This window comes from Danio rerio, chromosome 16 (assembly GCF_052040795.2).
Source record: "Danio rerio strain M-AB ecotype USA chromosome 16, GRCz13ab, whole genome shotgun sequence".
NCBI lineage: Eukaryota > Metazoa > Chordata > Actinopteri > Cypriniformes > Danionidae > Danio > Danio rerio.
The window spans coordinates 3,155,465-3,175,887 of record NC_141036.1 but is presented as its reverse complement, the minus strand read 5'-3'; the positions used below and the strand labels follow the sequence as shown (position 1 = coordinate 3,175,887).

The 20,423-nt window shown below is 38.1% G+C and overlaps 1 protein-coding gene across 3 annotated transcripts in view; it reads right to left on the bottom strand.

The window, feature by feature from the left end:
• lars2 (leucyl-tRNA synthetase 2, mitochondrial) overlaps positions 1 to 20,423 on the bottom strand; it is a 127,570-nt gene that overhangs the window by 60,588 nt on the left and 46,559 nt on the right. For all 3 annotated transcript variants that reach the window (XR_015510125.1, XM_087284874.1, NM_001105701.1), the window contains 4 exon segments: positions 11,939 to 12,030; positions 11,779 to 11,839; positions 9,860 to 9,949; positions 9,021 to 9,164 (listed from right to left, as the gene is read on the bottom strand). Coding sequence is in view for 2 of the 3 variants with exons in the window: in XM_087284874.1 (XP_087141000.1) it covers positions 9,021 to 9,164; positions 9,860 to 9,949; positions 11,779 to 11,839; positions 11,939 to 12,030 (387 nt within the window). In the remaining variant the exon portion in view is untranslated.

Here is a 20,423-nt window from a genome sequence, read left to right as displayed (position 1 = left end):
GATTATTTCCCTTGTTTAAAAAGGGACCTGTTATGCCTCTTTTTACAAGATCTTAAACAAGTCTCTGATGTGCCTAGAGTGCGTAAACTCAAATGTTCTTTTCAGAGAAAGGCGGAGCTAGAAATGCCTGTGTGTCAGCATGGTGGCAGATTCACAAACAAGACTAACCCTCCTATGCTAATGAGGGAGAGATGGTCACTAGTGGGCGGGGCTTTCCCCCTCGGATGACACGTATAAAGGGAGAATGTCAATCAAAGTGTTAATGCAGACTGATTTAATCAAATCTGATTATAAAGAATAGAATTAATTCATTTTCTCCATTAGAAGCTGCTTATAGTCACACACTGCTACATGTTTAAACCCCTTATAAAAGTGATTTTTGCATAATAGGTGCTCTTTAAGCCATCCGGTGAAACTGAATATGTCGCTGAAAAACTAAATATCTCAACATCAGATTTCAGCGATATTGTTTAGTCCTACTCCTCATGACATTTTTACAAGACTTTTTCCCCCAACTTCAATGAGCAGAACAGTCATGGGCGCGCACACACACACTAACACAAACAAACAACACAGAAAGCGAGTCTCTCTGTGAATCGCAGGAACATGCCGTGTCATTTCAGCACATCCGACAGGGATGGAGAGAAAATCAACACACACACACACACACACACACACACACACACACACACACGGTTTTAAACTTGCTGAGCTGCTATCAGAGATAGCTGCTATCTAAAGCAGCCTCCAAAACAAGACTGATCTGAAACGCTCCACACAGACACAAAAACAATGCTTCAGGTTTGTTATTGGCTAGTTCTGCTTCCTGGGGTCCGTTCTTCATACGTGGATTACTCAGTTAGCTGGATTTGGATATTGACGATTTGACACGATCCAGGATCGTTTCGTTCTTCAAAACTGATCTGAGAGTTGTTGTCATAGCAACAGTTCGGCTAGTTCAAACCTGATCGGAAGCAGGTTTAATTCATATAAACAGGATTAGATCGGCTTAGTTCAAGTAAAGATAATACAGAAAGTATGTACCGAATTCTGATATTTTCTTACAGTATTTTTTATATACACTTGGGAAAATACACATTTTTTTTAAACCTAAATAAAGTTATAGTTATTAATAAAACAAATAAAGTTATATATTAATAAAACTTATTATTATTGTCTGCACCCCTAAAATGAAAGTACAAAGACTGCCACCTTGTGGTGCAAAGAGAAAACTTATTGATATGAACTTTATAGATCGCTTAAGTACAATTTGTGTATGATAATAGAAATGCACAATATGTGATTTTTTAAAAGCAATAATACATTTATGCAGTCATAAACATGCTTTGACAGATATGACGGTGATTTGATGCTTCATAAAAGTTGCAGACGCCTTTACCAAAATCAAAATGCTTTGGTAAACATCCAGTTATTCTTTACACCGATTAAAAAAGGCTACTATAATAAAGAAAATCTTCTCTAAATATATAACTAAACACATTGATATGCATTGAAATTCATGATGAATACTGTTGACACATGAAAGTGTAAAGCCTGCCGCTCACAACAAATGTGGAAGATTATTGCGTGTCATATTTAACAAACCGCTTACAGCTAATTTGACGTAATTTTGCTCACATGGATCATTGAATATTAATCAGATTATGTCATTACGCTGCTGTTCCGCCGTCAAATTGCTGGGTAGCAGATCATGATTTCGAGGATGGATAGATCTGTCCTTTACAACACACGCAGCGATCTCAGATCAGTTTATCCAGACATTTTAATCTGATTCACGAACTTGTTCGAAGAACCAAATTAGCGAGAGATCAGTTATCAAGACCTAAAAGATCCGGGATCTGCCAAATCATCTTAGATCATTTAAGCGAGGTACGAAGAACAGACCCCTGGGTTTTGCTTTCTCTTGTCATTGGGTCATTAGAACCAGCAGGTGCGTCTAATTTGACATCCTACTTAAGGAGCTACAAAATGTAATACAGGACAGGAGACCTACTAAAGACCTTCTGATCCAGTACAGGAGACCTACTAAGATCTACTAAATGTGATTGTTTGAGATCTACTGAATGTGATTGACTGAGATCTACTGAATGTGATTGACTGAGATCTACTGAATGTGATTGACTGAGATCTACTGAATGTGATTGACTGAGATCTACTGAATGTGATTGACTGAGATCTACTGAATGTGATTGACTGAGATCTACTGAATGTGATTGACTGAGATCTACTATTTTGCTCTCATTCTGAGAATGTATTTCACATTTTAACTTTCACATGTAGATGATAGTACATAGATTTTCACAATTTTAACATGACAATTTTCCCTTACACATTCTAAGGTAACTTGCATTTTAGTGTAGTCTGTTATGAACAGTGTGGATTATTTCTTTCTGTAGAGACAGAGAGTGCTGTTTGCGAGTGCTGTTTGCCTGTGTAAAAGCTGGCACCACTACACTGAGGTGTTCTGGGTGGTTGCCAGGCATTGTGCTTTAAGGATCATTGAATGAACAAGCTTACATGTTATAGGTTGTATAATAATAGCTTTCACACAACATAATAGCGAAACTGGAGGGGGAAAAAACAACATTTTTTTCCAACCATACAGCAGAGCTCTGGCTCTCAGTCCCAGTACAGTCAGAGGTGGAGGGTCAGACTGACCAGCTGCCGTTCACACCTCAAATGAACTCAATCTCAACCATGAGGAGCCATGTTGATTCCATCAGGATGAAGCGCTGCGGGAAACACCAGCGAACTGCATGAGAAAAACAGGGCTCCGACCAATCAGCTCACATGAGAGGGGATGCTGAGAAAGACTATACTGACCTCCTGATGATACCTGTCTACTCCAACTCACACATTTCCATTTCTCATTGGAAATACATGCCTTATACTGCTGAAGTCAGAATTATTAGCCTCCTGTATACTTATACCCAATTTCTGTTTTGTTTATTTTTATTCCTCTTTTTTCTTGTGCACATCATGATTTACTCAGCTCGACTATCCTGACACTGATAACAAATAGTTTCCTAAATGCATTCTAGAATGGGGTCTTCAAGTTCAAAGGGGGCCACATTTAAACCACTAGGGGTGTCACGATTTCGATTTTTAATCGAAATCGATCGAAATTTATGCTCAATTTCGATTATCGAATCAAAAAATAGAATCGTCGATGCTGCCACGCCCCCATGTCACGTCAGCTTGGCTTGCCAAGCAGGAAAAAAACAGGCTTGTTGAAGTGCTTGTTAAACTGCAGGAGACCCGTCAACAGAGCTTAAACCCTCTCCTCTTTAAATGAAGTCGCCGGTGTGTAAGCATTTTGGATTTCCAGTGAGTTATGTTGACAACGTCTGTGTTGTCGACAAAAAAACACAGTTTTTCAAGCTCTGCTATGTACGCATTACGTACGGTTCGTCCGATAGACAACAACGGCATCGCGATCCTCCGCCCGCCCCCGTTGCAAATCCGCTCGCGAAAAGTACACACTCAGGCCCTGTTTACACTGTCTTTGTTTTTAAATGGCATTTTAGAACGACAACGATTTGACATCCACAGTGGCGTGTAGCATTTCCGAGCAGCCCTCCTTCCTCTCTACCTCTGAAAATGCACATCACGTGACCACACAGACACAGACGCACACACAGCCATGCGCTCGAGACAGCAGGTCAGGGCAGTCAGAGGACTGCTTCAATCTTTCACTCACTTGTACTTAGTCATTTTAGCGAACACCTCAGATACTGTTGGCTGGTTCCTGTTGGTTGTGCGTCTTTTTTACAGACGCCATTATAACGACACAGATCACTGCCTATTCACGAGTCCCGCAGAAAAAGTGATTGACAGGTGGTAATTATGTGTGTATCTTGCCTTTATTCATTTACTGTATGATTTGTTTATGGGTAAAACAAAGACCACGCAGGTCAGGTAGTTTAAACGGTAGGCTACAAATAATTAATTGGTCATTAATTAATTATTCATAATCGAAAATCGAATCGAATCGTGCCTTTAGAATCGAAAATGTAATCGAATCGAGGATTTGGAGGATTGTGACACCCTTATAAACCACATAAACGCAAAGAGCCACAAGTTTTAATTTGGATAATTTTAGCAGCTTTGCTGACTTTAAAACGTTCACGACCAACTTGTTCTATTAATAATAATACTGAACATTCATTCATTCTCTTGTCGGCTTAGTCCCTTTATTAATCTGGGGTCACCACAGCAAATAGAACCGCCAACTTATCCAGCACGTTTTTACGCAGCGGATGCCCTTCCAGCTGCAACCCATCGCTGGGAAACATTTACTTACACACACACACACGCATGCACGCACACACACGCACACACACACTTTGGACAATTTAGCCCACCCGATTCACCTGTACTGCATGTCTTTGGACTGTGGGGGAAACCGGAGGACCCAGAGGAAACCCACGCGAACGCACGGAGAACATGCAAACTCCACACAGAAACGCCAACTGAGCTGAGGCTCGAACCAGCGACCTTCTTGCTGTGAGGTGACAGCACTACCTACTGCCCAGTAAACATTACATTTACATTAGTTACATTAAAAAAATGTGGGGAAAAGTGGATTAACATCTTGAAAAAGTGCAAAAATGTCAATAGTGTAAGAGGAACACAAGTTGTTGGTGTCATACGGCCCCCTAGCATTCATCTTAAATACTTTATCATTAGTTATTCATTCATTCGTTTTCCTTCGGCTTAGTCTCTTATTTATAAGTGGTCGCCACAGTGGAATGAACCGCCAACTATTCCAGCATTTGTTAAAGCTAAGGATAAAGGAAAAAAAAACATTGACATATTTAGGAGAGACTTTTCCCTAATATAACTGTGCACTTTATAGATATTAAGTGAGGTATTGGCAACATGCCATCAATAGTAGAAATGAACAACAAAGCCTTTGAAAATGACATTTAGTTGTATTACATACATTTTTTTATGCTTATTTAATATAATGGTGGACTAAATAAACACTGTATAAAGGAAGGTACCTGTAAATAATATGTGTAGTTCACTAGGAACGAACAACAAACATTCTATAATGTTATAACATAGGAAAGAGGTTAATCCTGTATTGTGTCGACACAATAAAGTTCATATTCAGCAAGTCAATATGACCAGACGTTTACTAAAACCTTGTAGAAATCAGTTATTTGTTATTATTCATGGATTTTGCATGGCTGATGGAAACAAGACAAAATCCTCAGCAAGAAAACTCAATTTCTGCAGTGAGCGCAGGATGCTTTATAGAGCAAAGGCTCCAAACGAAAAGCAAAGAACGTGCATTAGGTGTGCGACTGATGCATTATGTAATTTCTCTATTAATCGCTGCCATAGAGACTGATGGGAACATTTCGTCGCATATGGATCAGCTGTTTTATCAACATTTCACAGATTCTGGCAAGCTTTATTAGTTTTCTTCATTAGCAGCACACAGAACTAAACTCCGCAGCCAACATTCACGATTTAAACTTAATTATGTCCAATTCTAATTTGCTTCCAACATGATTTTTGAAAGCTGACGCCTCCACTGATAATCAGCACACTGGAGTGGCGCTCATGTACGGTCCTCTTGTAAATACAATCATTTGAATGTGACTCGAGGGCAGATCTTCAGCGCAGACAGAGATCTTGAGCGCTTGAACTCATTTAGACTCGCAGGACTTTTAACCAGTTACTGTGTGGGTGGAATATATATATATATATATTTTTTTTTTTTGTTGTTGTTGTTGTTGCTGTTAAATGGAGGTATAATTAAGATGGAGTGCACTCTAGCCAGCTTCCCTGTGGCTGATATTGTACAGTAATAAATTGCAGGCATGTTGGTTTGGATTCAAACTGAAGCACGCTGTAACTGAGAGCATTTGATTGTCAAGTCTAAGTATCTTATTAGAACATGCTGTTCTGGAATATTAATAACTATATACAGCCTATATTGGTTGTGAATTGCATTATGGGATGTTGATCTCTGCTTTGTTGACTTTTGATGTTGAAAATTCAACTCTCCAGTTTATTAAGTGACTTTTATTGATGTTTTAGTAGTTTGAAATATTATAATGTATGAGACATAACATATAGAGAAATAAGTCTGTAAAATAACAGAAATTGTACCGACTGTCAGGCTTTTATAGATCTTTATCATGGCTGCTGCATGGAGGGCGCCATAGCGACCAGCGTCTTCCGGTAGAATGCTAAAAACTTCCGTTCACAGCGTGTACAACTGGTCATTTGCGCTCCGAAAATGGGTTTCAATGACTTTTTCAATGGATAACTGAGTGTTTTTGTGACACACAACTTAGAAATGTGTCTGTTAAAGCCGTTATAATCTGTCACATGTGGTTCAAGCGCGTCAGAAATACGAGAAAAACGTTCTCCTAGTTCACGTGTCTGCCATCAGAAATACACAGAGAGAGAGAGAGAGAGAGAGAGAGAGAGAGAGAGAGATTACTGGCATGAAACTTAACAGGTATGAAAGTCGTGCATTTTACTAAAATGAGCAATAAAAATCTGTTATTGATCCTCTACTGCTGATTAGCTGTTCATTCTAATCGCGAGCTGTTTGTTTTTGATTGTGTGTGTTGTTTTTACCACGGTTTATGTTTTTCTGTTATTTTGAAATGACTCTAGTCTTTATTTTCACTTTGTCACAGTTATTAAATCAGTGTGTTAGTGGCACAGTACAGGCTACGTGTGTGTGTGTCAAACATTTTGCTGAACTACATTAGTTTGGGCTGGTTATATATTTGAAATAAAGAGAAAATGTTGACTTTAGCGATGACGAGGCTTCATTTAAACTGCAGAAGATGCCGTCTGACAACGAGGGGAAAACGCCTCACAGCAGCTGTTTTCCATCCTATCAGATCGCATTTCTGTAAATGATCAGTCCAGGAGATGCTGCTGATGGACAACAGTGTTAGTTTAAAGAGGATAAAAGCAGGTAAAATAGATTAAAACTATCGTTTCAAAGCTGTCCAGATGTGACTGTTTACACGCATCAGCTGCCGACCGGAAGTTCTACGCATTCTCCTTGCGCATACACGCAAAGCATAATGGGTAATTTTGCGTTCCAAGAAAAAGGTCTATAGCGTAATATACAACACCAACCCAGACAATAAAGCACTTTAAACTATTAAAAATGCTCATAAAAGTCACTCTCAATGTTAAAAGATGGAGGAAAGATCAAGCTCCCATAATGCAACTCAAAAGCATGAATAAATGGGGGAAGATGACATAATGAAACACAAAATACAGAAAACTGCAAAATTACAGATGTTTTTTACAAAGTCACAGCAGGCCCGGATTGGCTAATCAGGAGCATGGGGTGAATTCCCTGTGGGCCGGTCCGTTTTTTGGCCGCGAGGGCCGGTGTCCCTAGCTGCTTGCACTCTCAGCAGTTGCACTTTTTATTTATTTATTTATTTGACCATAGCCACACTATTTTTATTCATGATTTTGCCGCAGATCTGCTCATTTGATTTATTTTCTCGCAGCCCTGTGAGCAAAATGCAGCCCGCAGGTTAATGATGATGTAACTAAGTTATCATTCCAAACAGCAGCAACTTAGTGAATATTAATTAATATTAATGAATATTACACCTGCTCAATGAAAATCAGATGATTCACTACATTAATAAATCTGACATAACTTGATAAGAAATCTAAAAAGGGGAGAAAAAGATTAGACATCAACAGCAGCAGAAAAAGGCTGATTTATACTTATATAGCGTATGCTACGGCGCTGACGCATAGCCCTTTGCCGTGGCCATCGGCGTCACTGACGTGCACCTCTCAAAAAATGTAACTACACGTCGCAACAACGCATAGCGCAAGCTCTGTGATTGGTCGGCTTGGTAGCGCTGACGAGTCTGGGCGGGACCGAGAGCCGCGCGAATGGCGCGAGCGATTGTTTACAAGTGTGGAGTCCCGTGAAGGAGCTTCGGATGGATAGTTTTGTTTTGTGTTTACCTCATAGTTAAAGTTGTTGCACGTCCGCCGGTTCCTGCCTCAAAATGAGTGAGTTTGAGCCACTTGTACATCCCGGAAGTGTTCAGGAAAAGCAAAAAAGCAGCGAAGAAACTCGACACAGAGGAAGATTTACACCTCACTGCCAACTAGCGTTTCGGAAGTGTTAATGCAGACCGACAGAGACAGCGCGCAGAAGTATAAATGCACAGCCACGCGCGTTGCATACTTAATAGTGCAGTACTTAGTGCATAGGCTTAATAGTGCAGTACTTATTTTATATCCCGAACACACCACCCTAACAGTGCCGTCTTGGTCTAGTGGTTAGCCAACACAATCTCACGGCAATTCGTAACTTTTTCATTTAGTGGCTAATTCGTATGAATTCGTACGATCTAATTTGTACAATTTAGTACCATTTGCTTTTCCCCCAATGACGGTTGGGGTTAGGGGTGGGGTCAGGTGCCACGCCTCCTTTTTAAAATCGTACCATTTCGTACGACTGAACTCGTACGAATTTGTACGAATTAGCCACTAAACTGGCAAAACGTAAAATACTTACGTTTTCTCGTGAGATCAGGCTGGGTTAGCACGCTGCGTTATCACGCCGCCGACCCGAGTTCGATCCTCAGCAGGATAATTTCTTTTTTCATTTTTAGTGTTAAGACACATAATACTGTTTGGGTTACTTATGTAGGGGTACATGTGTGTGTGTGTGTGTGTGTGTGTGTGTGTGTGACGCTAACGACCATTACAAACGACTGGATATCTATAAAGAACTAATGTTCTCATATTTATGAAAAACATTTGAAGTTCTAAAGCAGCTGTGTCCTTGAAAAAGACGTGCTAGTGTCACTAGAAACTGAATTGGAAATAACGTTATTTTAATATAGTCAGTCGTCGATTGAGGTGGGCCGGTCTAAGTTCAGAGCTAAAAAGGAGTCCCACTCCGGCCCTGAGTCACAGCCTATTTAAATCTGTCCGGAGTTTGTGTTGGATCAGCCTGCTGCAGGAGCTCATACCTTGGCATAGTTGGTGGTTTTGATGAACCACTGCTTGAGCATCTTCTGTTCCACAGGAGCTCCAGATCTCCACGAGCAGCCGTTTTCATCCACCTGTTCATCCGCAAGCACCGTCTGATCCACCGGATCCCAATTCACCAGAGCCTGTGCAGAATCAACACATAGTGAATGAAAGGCTAACATGACTGAAAAACACTGTGTCGAATACTGGTCATTGTGTAAGTGTACTATAACTATGTTATAACAATGTCAAGCCGATCTCCGAGTCTGTTGGGAGCACTTTTAGCTTAGCTTAGCATAGATTGTTAAATCGGATTAGACCGTTAGCATCTCACTCAAAAATGACCAAGGAGTTTTGACATTTTTCCTACTTAAAGCTTTACTCTTCTGTACAGGGTGGGCCATTTATATTGATCCGCCTTAATAAAATGGGAATGGTTGGTGATATTAACGTACTGTTTGTGGCACATTAGTATATGTGAGGGGGCAAACTTTTCAAGATGGGTGGTGACAATATTAGGTCAATATTTTAGCCCCCTTGAGCAATGTTATTTTTCGATTGTCCAAAGAACAAACCAGTTATATACAATGACTTGCCTAATTACCCTACCCTGCCTAGTTAAGCCTTTAAATGTCACTTTAAGCTGAATACTAGTGTTCTGAAGAATATCTAGTCAAATATGATTTGCTGTCATCATGACAAAGATAAAATAAATCAGTTATTAAAACTATTATGATTAGAAATGTGTTGAACAAAATCTTCTGTCCTAAAAATAAAAACTATACATGGGGGCTAACTCAAGAGAGCTGATAATTCAGACTTGTAATTCTGTTCTCACCTCTTTCTGATAGGCCAGTCCAGCCTCAAACATCTTGATAAACAGATACTGAGTCCACTTATAATAATCCGGCAGACACGTGGTGATCTCCTGATAAAGCAGAGACAACATTTACATGGAGTCATACTTCTGTTTGAAACATAAAAACACACGACTCACTGGTAGAACGAAGAATATAATAATAATATGTACAGTGCATTCGGAAAGTATTCATGGCACTTCACTTTTTACACATTTTTTATGTTACAACCTTAAACTATGTGAACAAAGAGTTTTAGAAATTGTTGCAAATTGATTACAAATACAAAAGCTGTAAAATCACATGTACATCAGTTTTCACAGACTTTGCTCAATACTTTGTTGATGCCCCTTTGTCAGTGATTACAGCCTCAAGTCTTTCTGAATATGATGCCACAAGCTTGGCACACCTGTCTTTGGGAATTTCCGCACATTCCTCTTTGCAGTACCTCTCAAGCTCTATCAGGTTGGATGGGAAGCGACGGTGTACAGCCATTTACAGATCTCTCCAGATATGTTCAATAGGATTCAGGTCTTGGCTCTGGCTGGGCCACTCAAGGACATTCCCCGAGTTGCTGTGAAGCCACTCCATTGATATTTTGGCGGTGTGCTTTGGGTCATTGTCCTGCTGGAAGATGAACCGTCGCCCCAGTCTGAGGTCAAGAGCACTGTGAAGCAGGTCTTCATTCAGGACGTTTCTGTACACTGCTGCATTCATCTTTCCCTCTATCCTGACTAGTCTTCCAGTTCCTGCTGCTGAAACACATCCCCACTGCATGATGCTGCCACCACCATGCTACACTGTAGGTATGGTATTAGCCTTTTCTCCAAACGTAACGCCTGGCATTCACTCCAAAGAGTTCAATTTTAGTCTGATCAGACCAGAGAATTTAGTTTCTGATGCCTTTTGGCAAATTCCAGACGGGTGGCTATATGCCCTTTACTAAGGAGTGGCTTTTGTCTGGTCACACTACCATACAGGCATGATTGGTGGATTGCTGCACAGATGGTATTCCTTCATTAAGGTTCTCCTCTCTCCACAGAAGAATGCTGGAGCTCAGACAGAATGACCATTGGGTTATTGATCACCTCCCTGACTAAGGCCCTTCTCCCCCGATCACTCAGCTTAGATGGCCGGCCAACTCTAGGAAGAGTCCTGGTGGTTAAACATCTTTCACTTCTGGATGATGGAGGCCGCTGTGCTCATTGGAACTTTCAGAGCAGCAGAAATGTTTCTGTAACCTTCCCCAGCCTTGTGCCTGGAGACAATCCTATCTCGGAGGTCTACAGACAATTCCTTTGTCTTCATGCTTGGTTTGTGCTTTGACATGCACTGTCAACCCTGGGACCTTATATAGACAGGTGTAGCCTTTTCAGATCATGTCCAATCAGCTGAATTGAGCACAGATGAACTCCAATGAAGCTGCTGAAACATCTCAAGAATGATCAGTGGAAACAGAATGCAGCTGAGCTCAATTTAGAGCTTCACGCCAAAGGCTGTGAATACTGATGTACATGTGATTTTACAGCTTTTTTATTTGTAATAAATTTGCAGCAATTTCAAAAACTCTTTGTTCACATTGTCATTATGGGGGATTGTGTGTAGAATGTTGAGGAAATTGATGAATTTAATCCATTTTGGACTAACTCTATAACATTAAAATAAAATTGGAAAATTTGAAGCGCTATGAATACTTTCCAGATGCACTGCAAATACACATACACTGTAAAACCCAATAAGTTAAGGTAACTCAAACCATTTGAGGATCTTTCCTCATATAGTGCATTCAGCTGCTATACCCCATATAGAGACTAGTGAATGAGGGAACGAGTGAGTGATTGGCATCAGACACTGCTAATGTAAATAATTCCCACAAATCTACTGAATTAGGTCCACTCACCCGATCCCAGTTAAAGCAGAGGCCCAGACTGTCCAGCTGCGTCCGCATGGACTCGATGTTACTGTGAGAAACAGAGAGAAGAGTGCAGGATAATCAGAGGTGTTCAGGAACCCGTTTGGAGAAACATCACTGATGCTCTGTGTCTCTGTGTGTTTCGCACCTTCTGGTCCAGTCCTCCGGGTCCAGATTTCGCTCGATGGCAGCGTTTTCAGCCGGCAGACCAAATGCATCCCAGCCCATCGGGTTCAACACCTGAGAGTTAAAAAACATTAAGCTGTTAGTAACGTTAAAGACATGCGCTTTGCTTGTGCAACTGGCTATTCACAACAAAACAAAAGATTTTCAAAGTTAATTTTTGGAAATTGAGATGTGCACATCATACAAAGTACTGTATGCAGAACGAGGAAGAAATAGGATTGATGTGTGGTTTATTAGGGTAGGACGAAATTTGGTCATTTTTGGACTATTTTTAATGTGGAATCTGAAGCTTCAAAATCATCAAGAAATTTAGAAAATGCCCTTTAAATTGGTCTAAACTGCATCTTAAGCTGTGCTTATTTCTAATCGAAAACAGAGTTTAATATAATTAATATAATCAATTAATATAATTTAATTAAATTGTTTAATTAATATAATGATAATATAATTTAATATATACAGTAGGCGGCAAGTTCGCCTCACAGCAGGAACGTCGCTGGTCAGTTGGCGTTCATGTGTGGAGTTTGCATGTTCTCCCCGTGTTGGCATGGCGCTTTAAGGAATTTAGTAAGCTAAATTGTCCGTAGTGTATGTGTGTGAATGAGAGTGTATGGGTGTTTCCCAGTGATGGGTTGCAGCTGGAAGAGCATCCACTGTGTAAAACATATACTGGATAAGTTGGCGGTTCGTTCCGCTGTGGCAAGCCCAGATTAATGAAGCGACTAAGCTGTAAAGAAAGTGAATGAATGATGAACAATAATAATAATAATAATAATAATAATAATAATAATAATAACAACAATTATAATAATAATAATAACAAAGAGAACTGACTTGGGTCTAAATGTAAGGTGTAAACTGGATAGTTTTATTATCTTCTGTTCACTTTATTCTAGAATTTTAACAAACTAACATAAGTAATGGGATGCCTATTTTATCTAGATTCAGTCATGCACAAATCAAACAGATAAGACATCTGCATTCTGCATTCAAATCAGCATCAGAATCGATTTGTTCATTGTCACACCACTTTGGATAAAAGAGTCTGCTAAATGCACAGTGTAAATGTAACAACATATACAGTGTAAAAAATGTAGAGCTCCACATAATTCATTCATGTTGTCCCTTCACCAAAAATGAAGAGGATTGAACATCAAAAAAATAAGTTGTCCCAAAATAAATCCCCATAATTGTGTTGTTTCAGCTCATTTTTACTAAGTAGTTCGAACAAGCAGCAAAACACATACTGTGATAAAATCGCAGCAAGAACACGTCAAAAACCTACATAAGATCTAGCAATATACCCTAGCAACCACTTAGACCACATTAGCAATCACTTACTGTAGCAACAACCACCAATCTCAGTTCACAAGGCCCAGATAACTTCCAGACTTCAAGGGTTTTTCAACTTTCAGCCAAGTTTGATGATTTTCTCTATTTCTAGTATGCATTACTGCCTATAAAAGCAGAGGAGTTAAGATGCGTGACCTGCTATAACTACGCAGAGACGCGAGGAATAAAAGCCATGTCTTGATCTTGGAGTGTTTAATGGGGAGCGTGAACTTTCTGAAAGCACAGTAATGTGGGGAGATGTGTGATTGTGTCCTCATCAGCACACATAATCATGACAAACTGCGATTTTTTTCTTTCTTTAACACTCAGCATCTGTTTATGCAAAGGCAGAGAAGGAAAAACAGCAAACCTTGAAGACGTTAGGATTAAATGCATGGTCTTGGGTACTTTTCAAGTCTTCTGAAGTCATATTAAAGCTGTACTTTAAAGTAATATTTTATTTAATTCAAAGTAAATTTCAGAAATAAATACAAAACAAGGAAATCACAGTGTAACATTTTAAAGATTTTTTTTTTTTCTGTATGAAAATCTTTATTTAACACTTTAAAAAGCAAGAAAATTTCCTTGCTCTGTTAAACGCTATTTAGGAAATATTTAAAGGAAAAAAAACAAAGGGGGCTAATAATTCTGACTTCAACTATATATATATATATATATATATATATATATATATATATATATATATATATATATATATATATATATATAATTTTTTTAAATTACCATTACAAAATTGTTAGCAAAAAATAAAATAAAATAAAAAAATCACAAATAAATTTAATTACAAAAAATAAAAATCACAAAAAAAACTAAAGAAACAAAATAATAGTGATATTTTAATGTAAAAACAACAAACAAACTATTACTAGTAGTAGTAGTAGTAGCTGCAATAATAATAGTGCAGTAGTTAAGTAGTAGTAGTATTAATAACTCAATATAATTAAATCCTAATATTAAGTACTATTTAAAAACACAACAACAATATAAATACAATATTAGAATTATATTGTAAATGAATTACAGTAATACTATATACTGCAATACAGCTGTTGACCTATTAAGTATTATTAAAAGGAAAATATTAGTTATAATATTATCATTTAGTTAGCAACAGTTAAAACCGTAGTAATTGCATTAAAAATACAAAAATTAAATCAATAAAATCTAGTCAATTTATTTGTCTTTTATAAGTAGTAGTGCTAGTAGTAGCAGCAGTATTTATTACATGTGTTACACATTATTATACAGAATTTATTAATATATTTTTATTTACTATTAGTACAATACAAATATTTAAAAACTGTATTTAAAATTAATAATAAGCCCCGGTTGATTATGTGACCTGTTGCTTCGTAATTCTCAAAAGATATGAAAATTTGTACATCAAATTTTAAAACATGCAATAAATGAAATAAAAATAAATAAAATATGTTTCAATTGATTTAATTATTATTATTATTATTGTTATTATTATTATTATTATTTGGGCTGGGTCAGTTGGTGTTTCTGTGTGGAGTTTGCATGTTCCCCCTCCGTTCAAGTGGGTTTCTTCCGGGTGCCATGTTTCCCCCACAGTCCAAAGACATGCGGTACAGGTGAATTGGATAGGCTAAATTGTCCGTAGTGTGTGACTGTGAATGAGTGTGTACGGATGTTTCCCAGAAATGGGTTGCAGCTGGAAGGGCATCTGCTGTGTAAAACATATGCTGAATAAGTTGGCGGTTCATTCCACTGTGGCAGCCCCAGATAAAGGGACTAAGCCGAAAAGAAAATGAATGAATGAATGAACTATTATTATTATTATTATTATTATTATTATTATTCATGATATTTTTTTCCCAAAAGGGAAGACATCATTGTCTGTTCCGGAAAACTAAAACTATTGTATGATTTCAGAAATCTTTCCAGGAGCTTGAAAGATCTCAGTGAACCTGTAAAAAGCTCTGTGTGGAGCGCCTTCACTAGCTGAGCTTTTGTGTTGTAGATGTGATGAGTTTTGGATGCACTTCTGCTTTAAGTGAACAGCGGTGAGCAGTGCTGAAGGAGATGCCGTCTCCATGGTAACCGGCTGCATCTCATTGGTTAGCGAAGTGCTGAACATTATTAAACCAAGCAGCGCGCGCACACACACACACACACACACACACACACACACACACACACACACACACACACACACACACACACACACACACACACACACACACACACACACACACACACACACACACACACACAAAATTTCACTCCAGTGGTACACAACAAACCATCAACTAACACACACTAACAAGTTAATAAACAATTCACACGCTACACATTACAACACAAGACTGCCAGCATTCTTTATGAAGGGTCTAATCAACCGCAGTCTGCTTATGACAGTGAGAAACTGTATGAAGTTAGCGGTTAGTAGTGCTCAGTAAAGTTTGTCTCACTACTAGCCAGCCACTATACTGTTGGGTTAATGAGAGCCAGGGCTTATAATGGGCCAGACTGGACCAAGACCAAGAGCCTCAGATGTCAAACTCAAGTCCTGTGTCTACTGAACAACCAATAGCATCACAGCGCTGCTCTAAAACCTGCCCATAACATGCATACTTGTTTTACTAGCAGAGAAAAAATAAATTATGACAATATCTTGGCATCCAAATTTGACCTATAATATTATATGTTATTTATTTATTTTGTTTAATTTCATTTTTTCTATGATATTTTATTTTATTTTATCATATTGTATTGTATTGTATCATATTTTGTTGTATTGTTTCATATTTTAACGTATCATTTAGTATTTTATTGTATAGTATTTAATTTTATTTTATTGCATTGTTTTGTATCGTATCATATTGTATTGTATAGTATTTTGTTGTATAGTATTTTGTCATAACGTCTTGTATTTTATTGCATTGTATTGTATTTTAATGTATGGTTTTGTATTGTATTTTATTTTTAGTATCATTGTATTTTATTGTATTGTATCGTATCGTATTGTACTGTATCATATTTTATTGCATTGTATCGTATTTTAATGTATTGCATTGTTTTGTTTTGTATTTTATTTTATCGCATTTTGTTGTATTGTGTCATATTTTATTTAACTGTATTGTATTTTACTGTATCATGTTTTATCGTAACGTATTGTATCATTTTTTTTGTCTTGTATTATATTTTATTTTATTGTATTTTATTGCATTGTATCGTATTTTAATGTATTGCATTGTTTTGTTTTGTATTTTATTTTATCGCATTTTGTTGTATTGTATCATATTTTATTTAACTGCATTGTATTTTACTGTATCATGTTTTATCGTAACGTATTGTATCATTTTTTTGTCTTGTATTATATTTTATTTTATTGTATTTTATTGCATTGTATCATATTTTAATGTAATATATTATACTTAATTTTGTCATATTGTATTGCATTGTATCGTATTTTATTACATTTTATTGTATCGTATCGTATTTTGTTGTATTGTATTTTATTGTATCATGTTTTATGGTATTGTATTGTATTTTATTTCATTGTTTTGTTTAGTATCATATTTTGTTGTATTTGTATTTTATTTTATCGTATTTTGTCGTAACTTATTCTATCATATTTTATTACATTGTACCGTATTTTAATGTATTGTATTTCATATTTTGTTTTATCGTATCGTGTTGTATTGTACTGTATCGGATTTTATTGCATTGTATCATATTGTAATGTATTGTATTGTATTTTATCATATCATATTTTATTGTCTTGCATCATATCGTGTTGTATTGTACTTTATCGTATTTTACTGCATTGTGTCATTGTAATGTTTTGTTTTGTATTGTATTTTATCATATTGTATTATAATTTTGAATTGTGACATATCATGTTGTATTGTTCTGTATCATATATTATTGTACTGTACGATATTTTATTTTATCGCTTTGTATTGTACCGTATCGCATTGTATCATATTTCATTGTATAGTACTGCATTATACGTTTTATTTTATTTTAGTATTGCACCTTTATAAAGTGTTAAATTGTTTGAGAAATTTGCTTCAATACAGTATATCTTTTTACTTTTACGAACCCACAGGTTGCGATGACATGTTAATTTTATATTAATGTTATGCTGAAATGTTTAAATATAGGTTTTCTGGTGAAATGTAAAGCAGAGAAATAAAACTGTGTGTGTAAAACAATTATGTGTGTCAATTCAAAAAGTAACTGTTGAAACGTTAAGAGTAATAAGCTTTAATTCCTCACATGAATGCATGTTTTTGACCGTTTTTGAACAGCTTTTTTAATGAGTTGTATTGCAGCAAGCAAATATTCCCTCAGCCATCACCAAAGCTCTCTCTATTCAGTTGCACATGATTAAATCTGTGCCGTCTCAGAAGTCTGTCTGAAATCCAAAGAGTCACTGCCTAATTGAGTAGCGAGGGAACAAGTTAACTGCCTAAGCATTCGGACAGCCTTTATTTCAAATAACGATTTTTTTGTTGTTCGGTTGTTTTAAAGGTAACCTATTATGCTACAAATCACGATTTAAACACAGCAGAGTGTGAATATAAGCAGCTTCTAATGGAGAAAATAAATAAATTCTATTCGTTATAATCGCACTTGATCAAAACAGTCTGCAGAAATACTTTGATTGACATTCTCCCTTTGTACGTGTCATCAGAGGGGGAAAGCCCCGCCCACAAGTGACCACCTCTCCCTCATTAGCATAGAACTTTAGTCTTGTTTTTAAATCTGCCACTATGCTGACACAGGCATTTGTAGCTCCGCCCTTCTTTGAAAAGAGCACAGCTTCATTTGAATTTAAAGCGACAGCCACCAAATTAGGATCTAAGCCTAAAAGGCTCAGTTTCAAAGAGTTACAAAACATTATCTGTATGGTATTATGAGCTGAAACATACCCTACACACTCTAGGGACATTAGTATTTTGCATCCTGTAAAAAGGGGGCACAATAGGTCCACCTAATGATAATAAACCTACATAAAGAGTAAACAAATGAAAGTGAGACAGATTACTACGGCATGTCGTGAAATTGCCATTAATAAGGAGGTAAAGGCTCTTGTATTGTCCGATGCAGGTGGTTCAGAATTGTGCATTATAGAAGCAGATGCAATGATGCAACAGTTGTATAATATTTCCTCCATCTGCAGCATGACTGACCCACACATGTAACGAACACACACTCAGAGCCAGACTTTGCCATGTTTCAACAGGTCTGCTGTCTTTTATTATACTGTTACACTGCTTTTCTGTGTGTGTGTGTGTGTGTGTGTGTGTGTGTGTGTGTGTGTGTGTGTGTGTGTGTGTGTGTAGGTGGATGTCTGTCTGAGCATGACTGAACACTGTAAATCATCTTATTTTTGACAGAGACAGGGAAAACAACACACTGACACGGCTGTCAAACACAAATGTCAATCTCAGCTATGGAAATGCATTCTTGTCTATACAGTTTTTTGGCAGCAAGGAAAGGTTTGATGACAGAAAACATGCCATAAGAGTACAGAATCACATTAGGTCTTTACAGATCATGTAAAAATGTTCTTAAAGGTCCTGTGATGTGCTTTGAAATGTGCATTATTTATTCAATGTTTGACATAACCTTAACCAAAACACAAGGAAAGGGCGGGGTATAGTGTGGCTCCACCCCCTTAATAAAAAAACAGCCAGTAGTGTTTTGTTTTTATCACAGCTCTGCCATTTTGATTGGTTAAGGGTCAAGCGCATCAAATGAAAAGCAAATAAGTAGCATCTTGAAGGGGGCGGGGCATGTCAGACACTAGAGAGCGTTTGATTGGTCAGAATATTTGATGAGAAACTGAAGTATGAATAAAAATCATTGATCCATTTAGGCAGAAGTGACAAACTACAAGCTTTGAAAGTTTATATCAGCTTCATATCTTCTAATTGTGAATCTTATTGCTGTTTTGGAGCACACTAGCTTATAGATATGTTCAAAACGAACAATATTAAAACTAACATCTTAAAAAAAACTTCATTTTAATTTCATGGGACCTTTAACGATTGTGATTTTACATCACACTCTTCAGTTTTTTTTTTTTTTTTTGGTATTTAAGCAGCAATTCCAAGTTATGATAAAGCCAACAGCTGTTGCTGTAAGACTAATGTAAAGTGAGTCCCTTCAAAGTTCACCAAAACAGAACAAAAATCCTAAATAGCTGCATTTCCATCAAGTTGCTAGAGAGGCTGACTGTAGTATTGGTAACCTAGCAACCAACAGTAAACAAGCCAAGCATAAAAGAGACACCTGTGCTGCATACTTATTAGGGTTGGGTAGATAGACGATGCCATCGTCAATTGCCGATAGACATCACGATCCTCCGCCCCACCCCCATCGCCAGGGCCGCCGCATCCAGAGAGGCAACCTAGGCGGCCGCTTAGGGTGGCAGAATAAAGAGGGCGGTGTCTGCGACACCTCCCTCAAAACCCGCGTCCTCAGTTATGCCCGCAACACCTCCCTCACCACCCACCTCAGTTATCCGCGCCTAGGGCGGCAGAATAGAGAGGGCGGCGTCCACGACACCTCCCTCACCACCCGCGTCCTCATCATCCACATTTCTTTCATTTTTAATTACCAACTAGGGTTGTGCCGATAGACGAGACATCGTCCATTGCCGATAGATATCACGATGCTAAGCTGACATCACAATCCTCCGCCCCACCCCCGTCGCCAGGGCCGGCGCATCCATAGAGGCGACCTAGGTGGCCGCTTAGGGTGGCAGAATAAAGAGGGCAGCGTCTGCGACACCTCCCTCACCACCCGCGTCCTCAGTTATGTCCGCTACACCTCCCCCTTTACCCACCTCTGTTTTCCGCACCTAGGGCGGCAGAATAGAGAGGGCAGCGTCCGCGACACCTCCGTCACCACCAGCGTCCTAATCATCCACATTTTTCCCATATTTAATTACCAACTAGGGTTGTGCCGATAGACGATGCTATTGTCCATTGCCGATAGATATCACGATGCTGAGCTGACATCACAATCCTCCGCCCCACCCCCGTCGCCAGGGCCGGCGCATCCATAGAGGCGACCTAGGTGGCCGCTTAGGGTGGCAGAATAAAGAGGGCAGC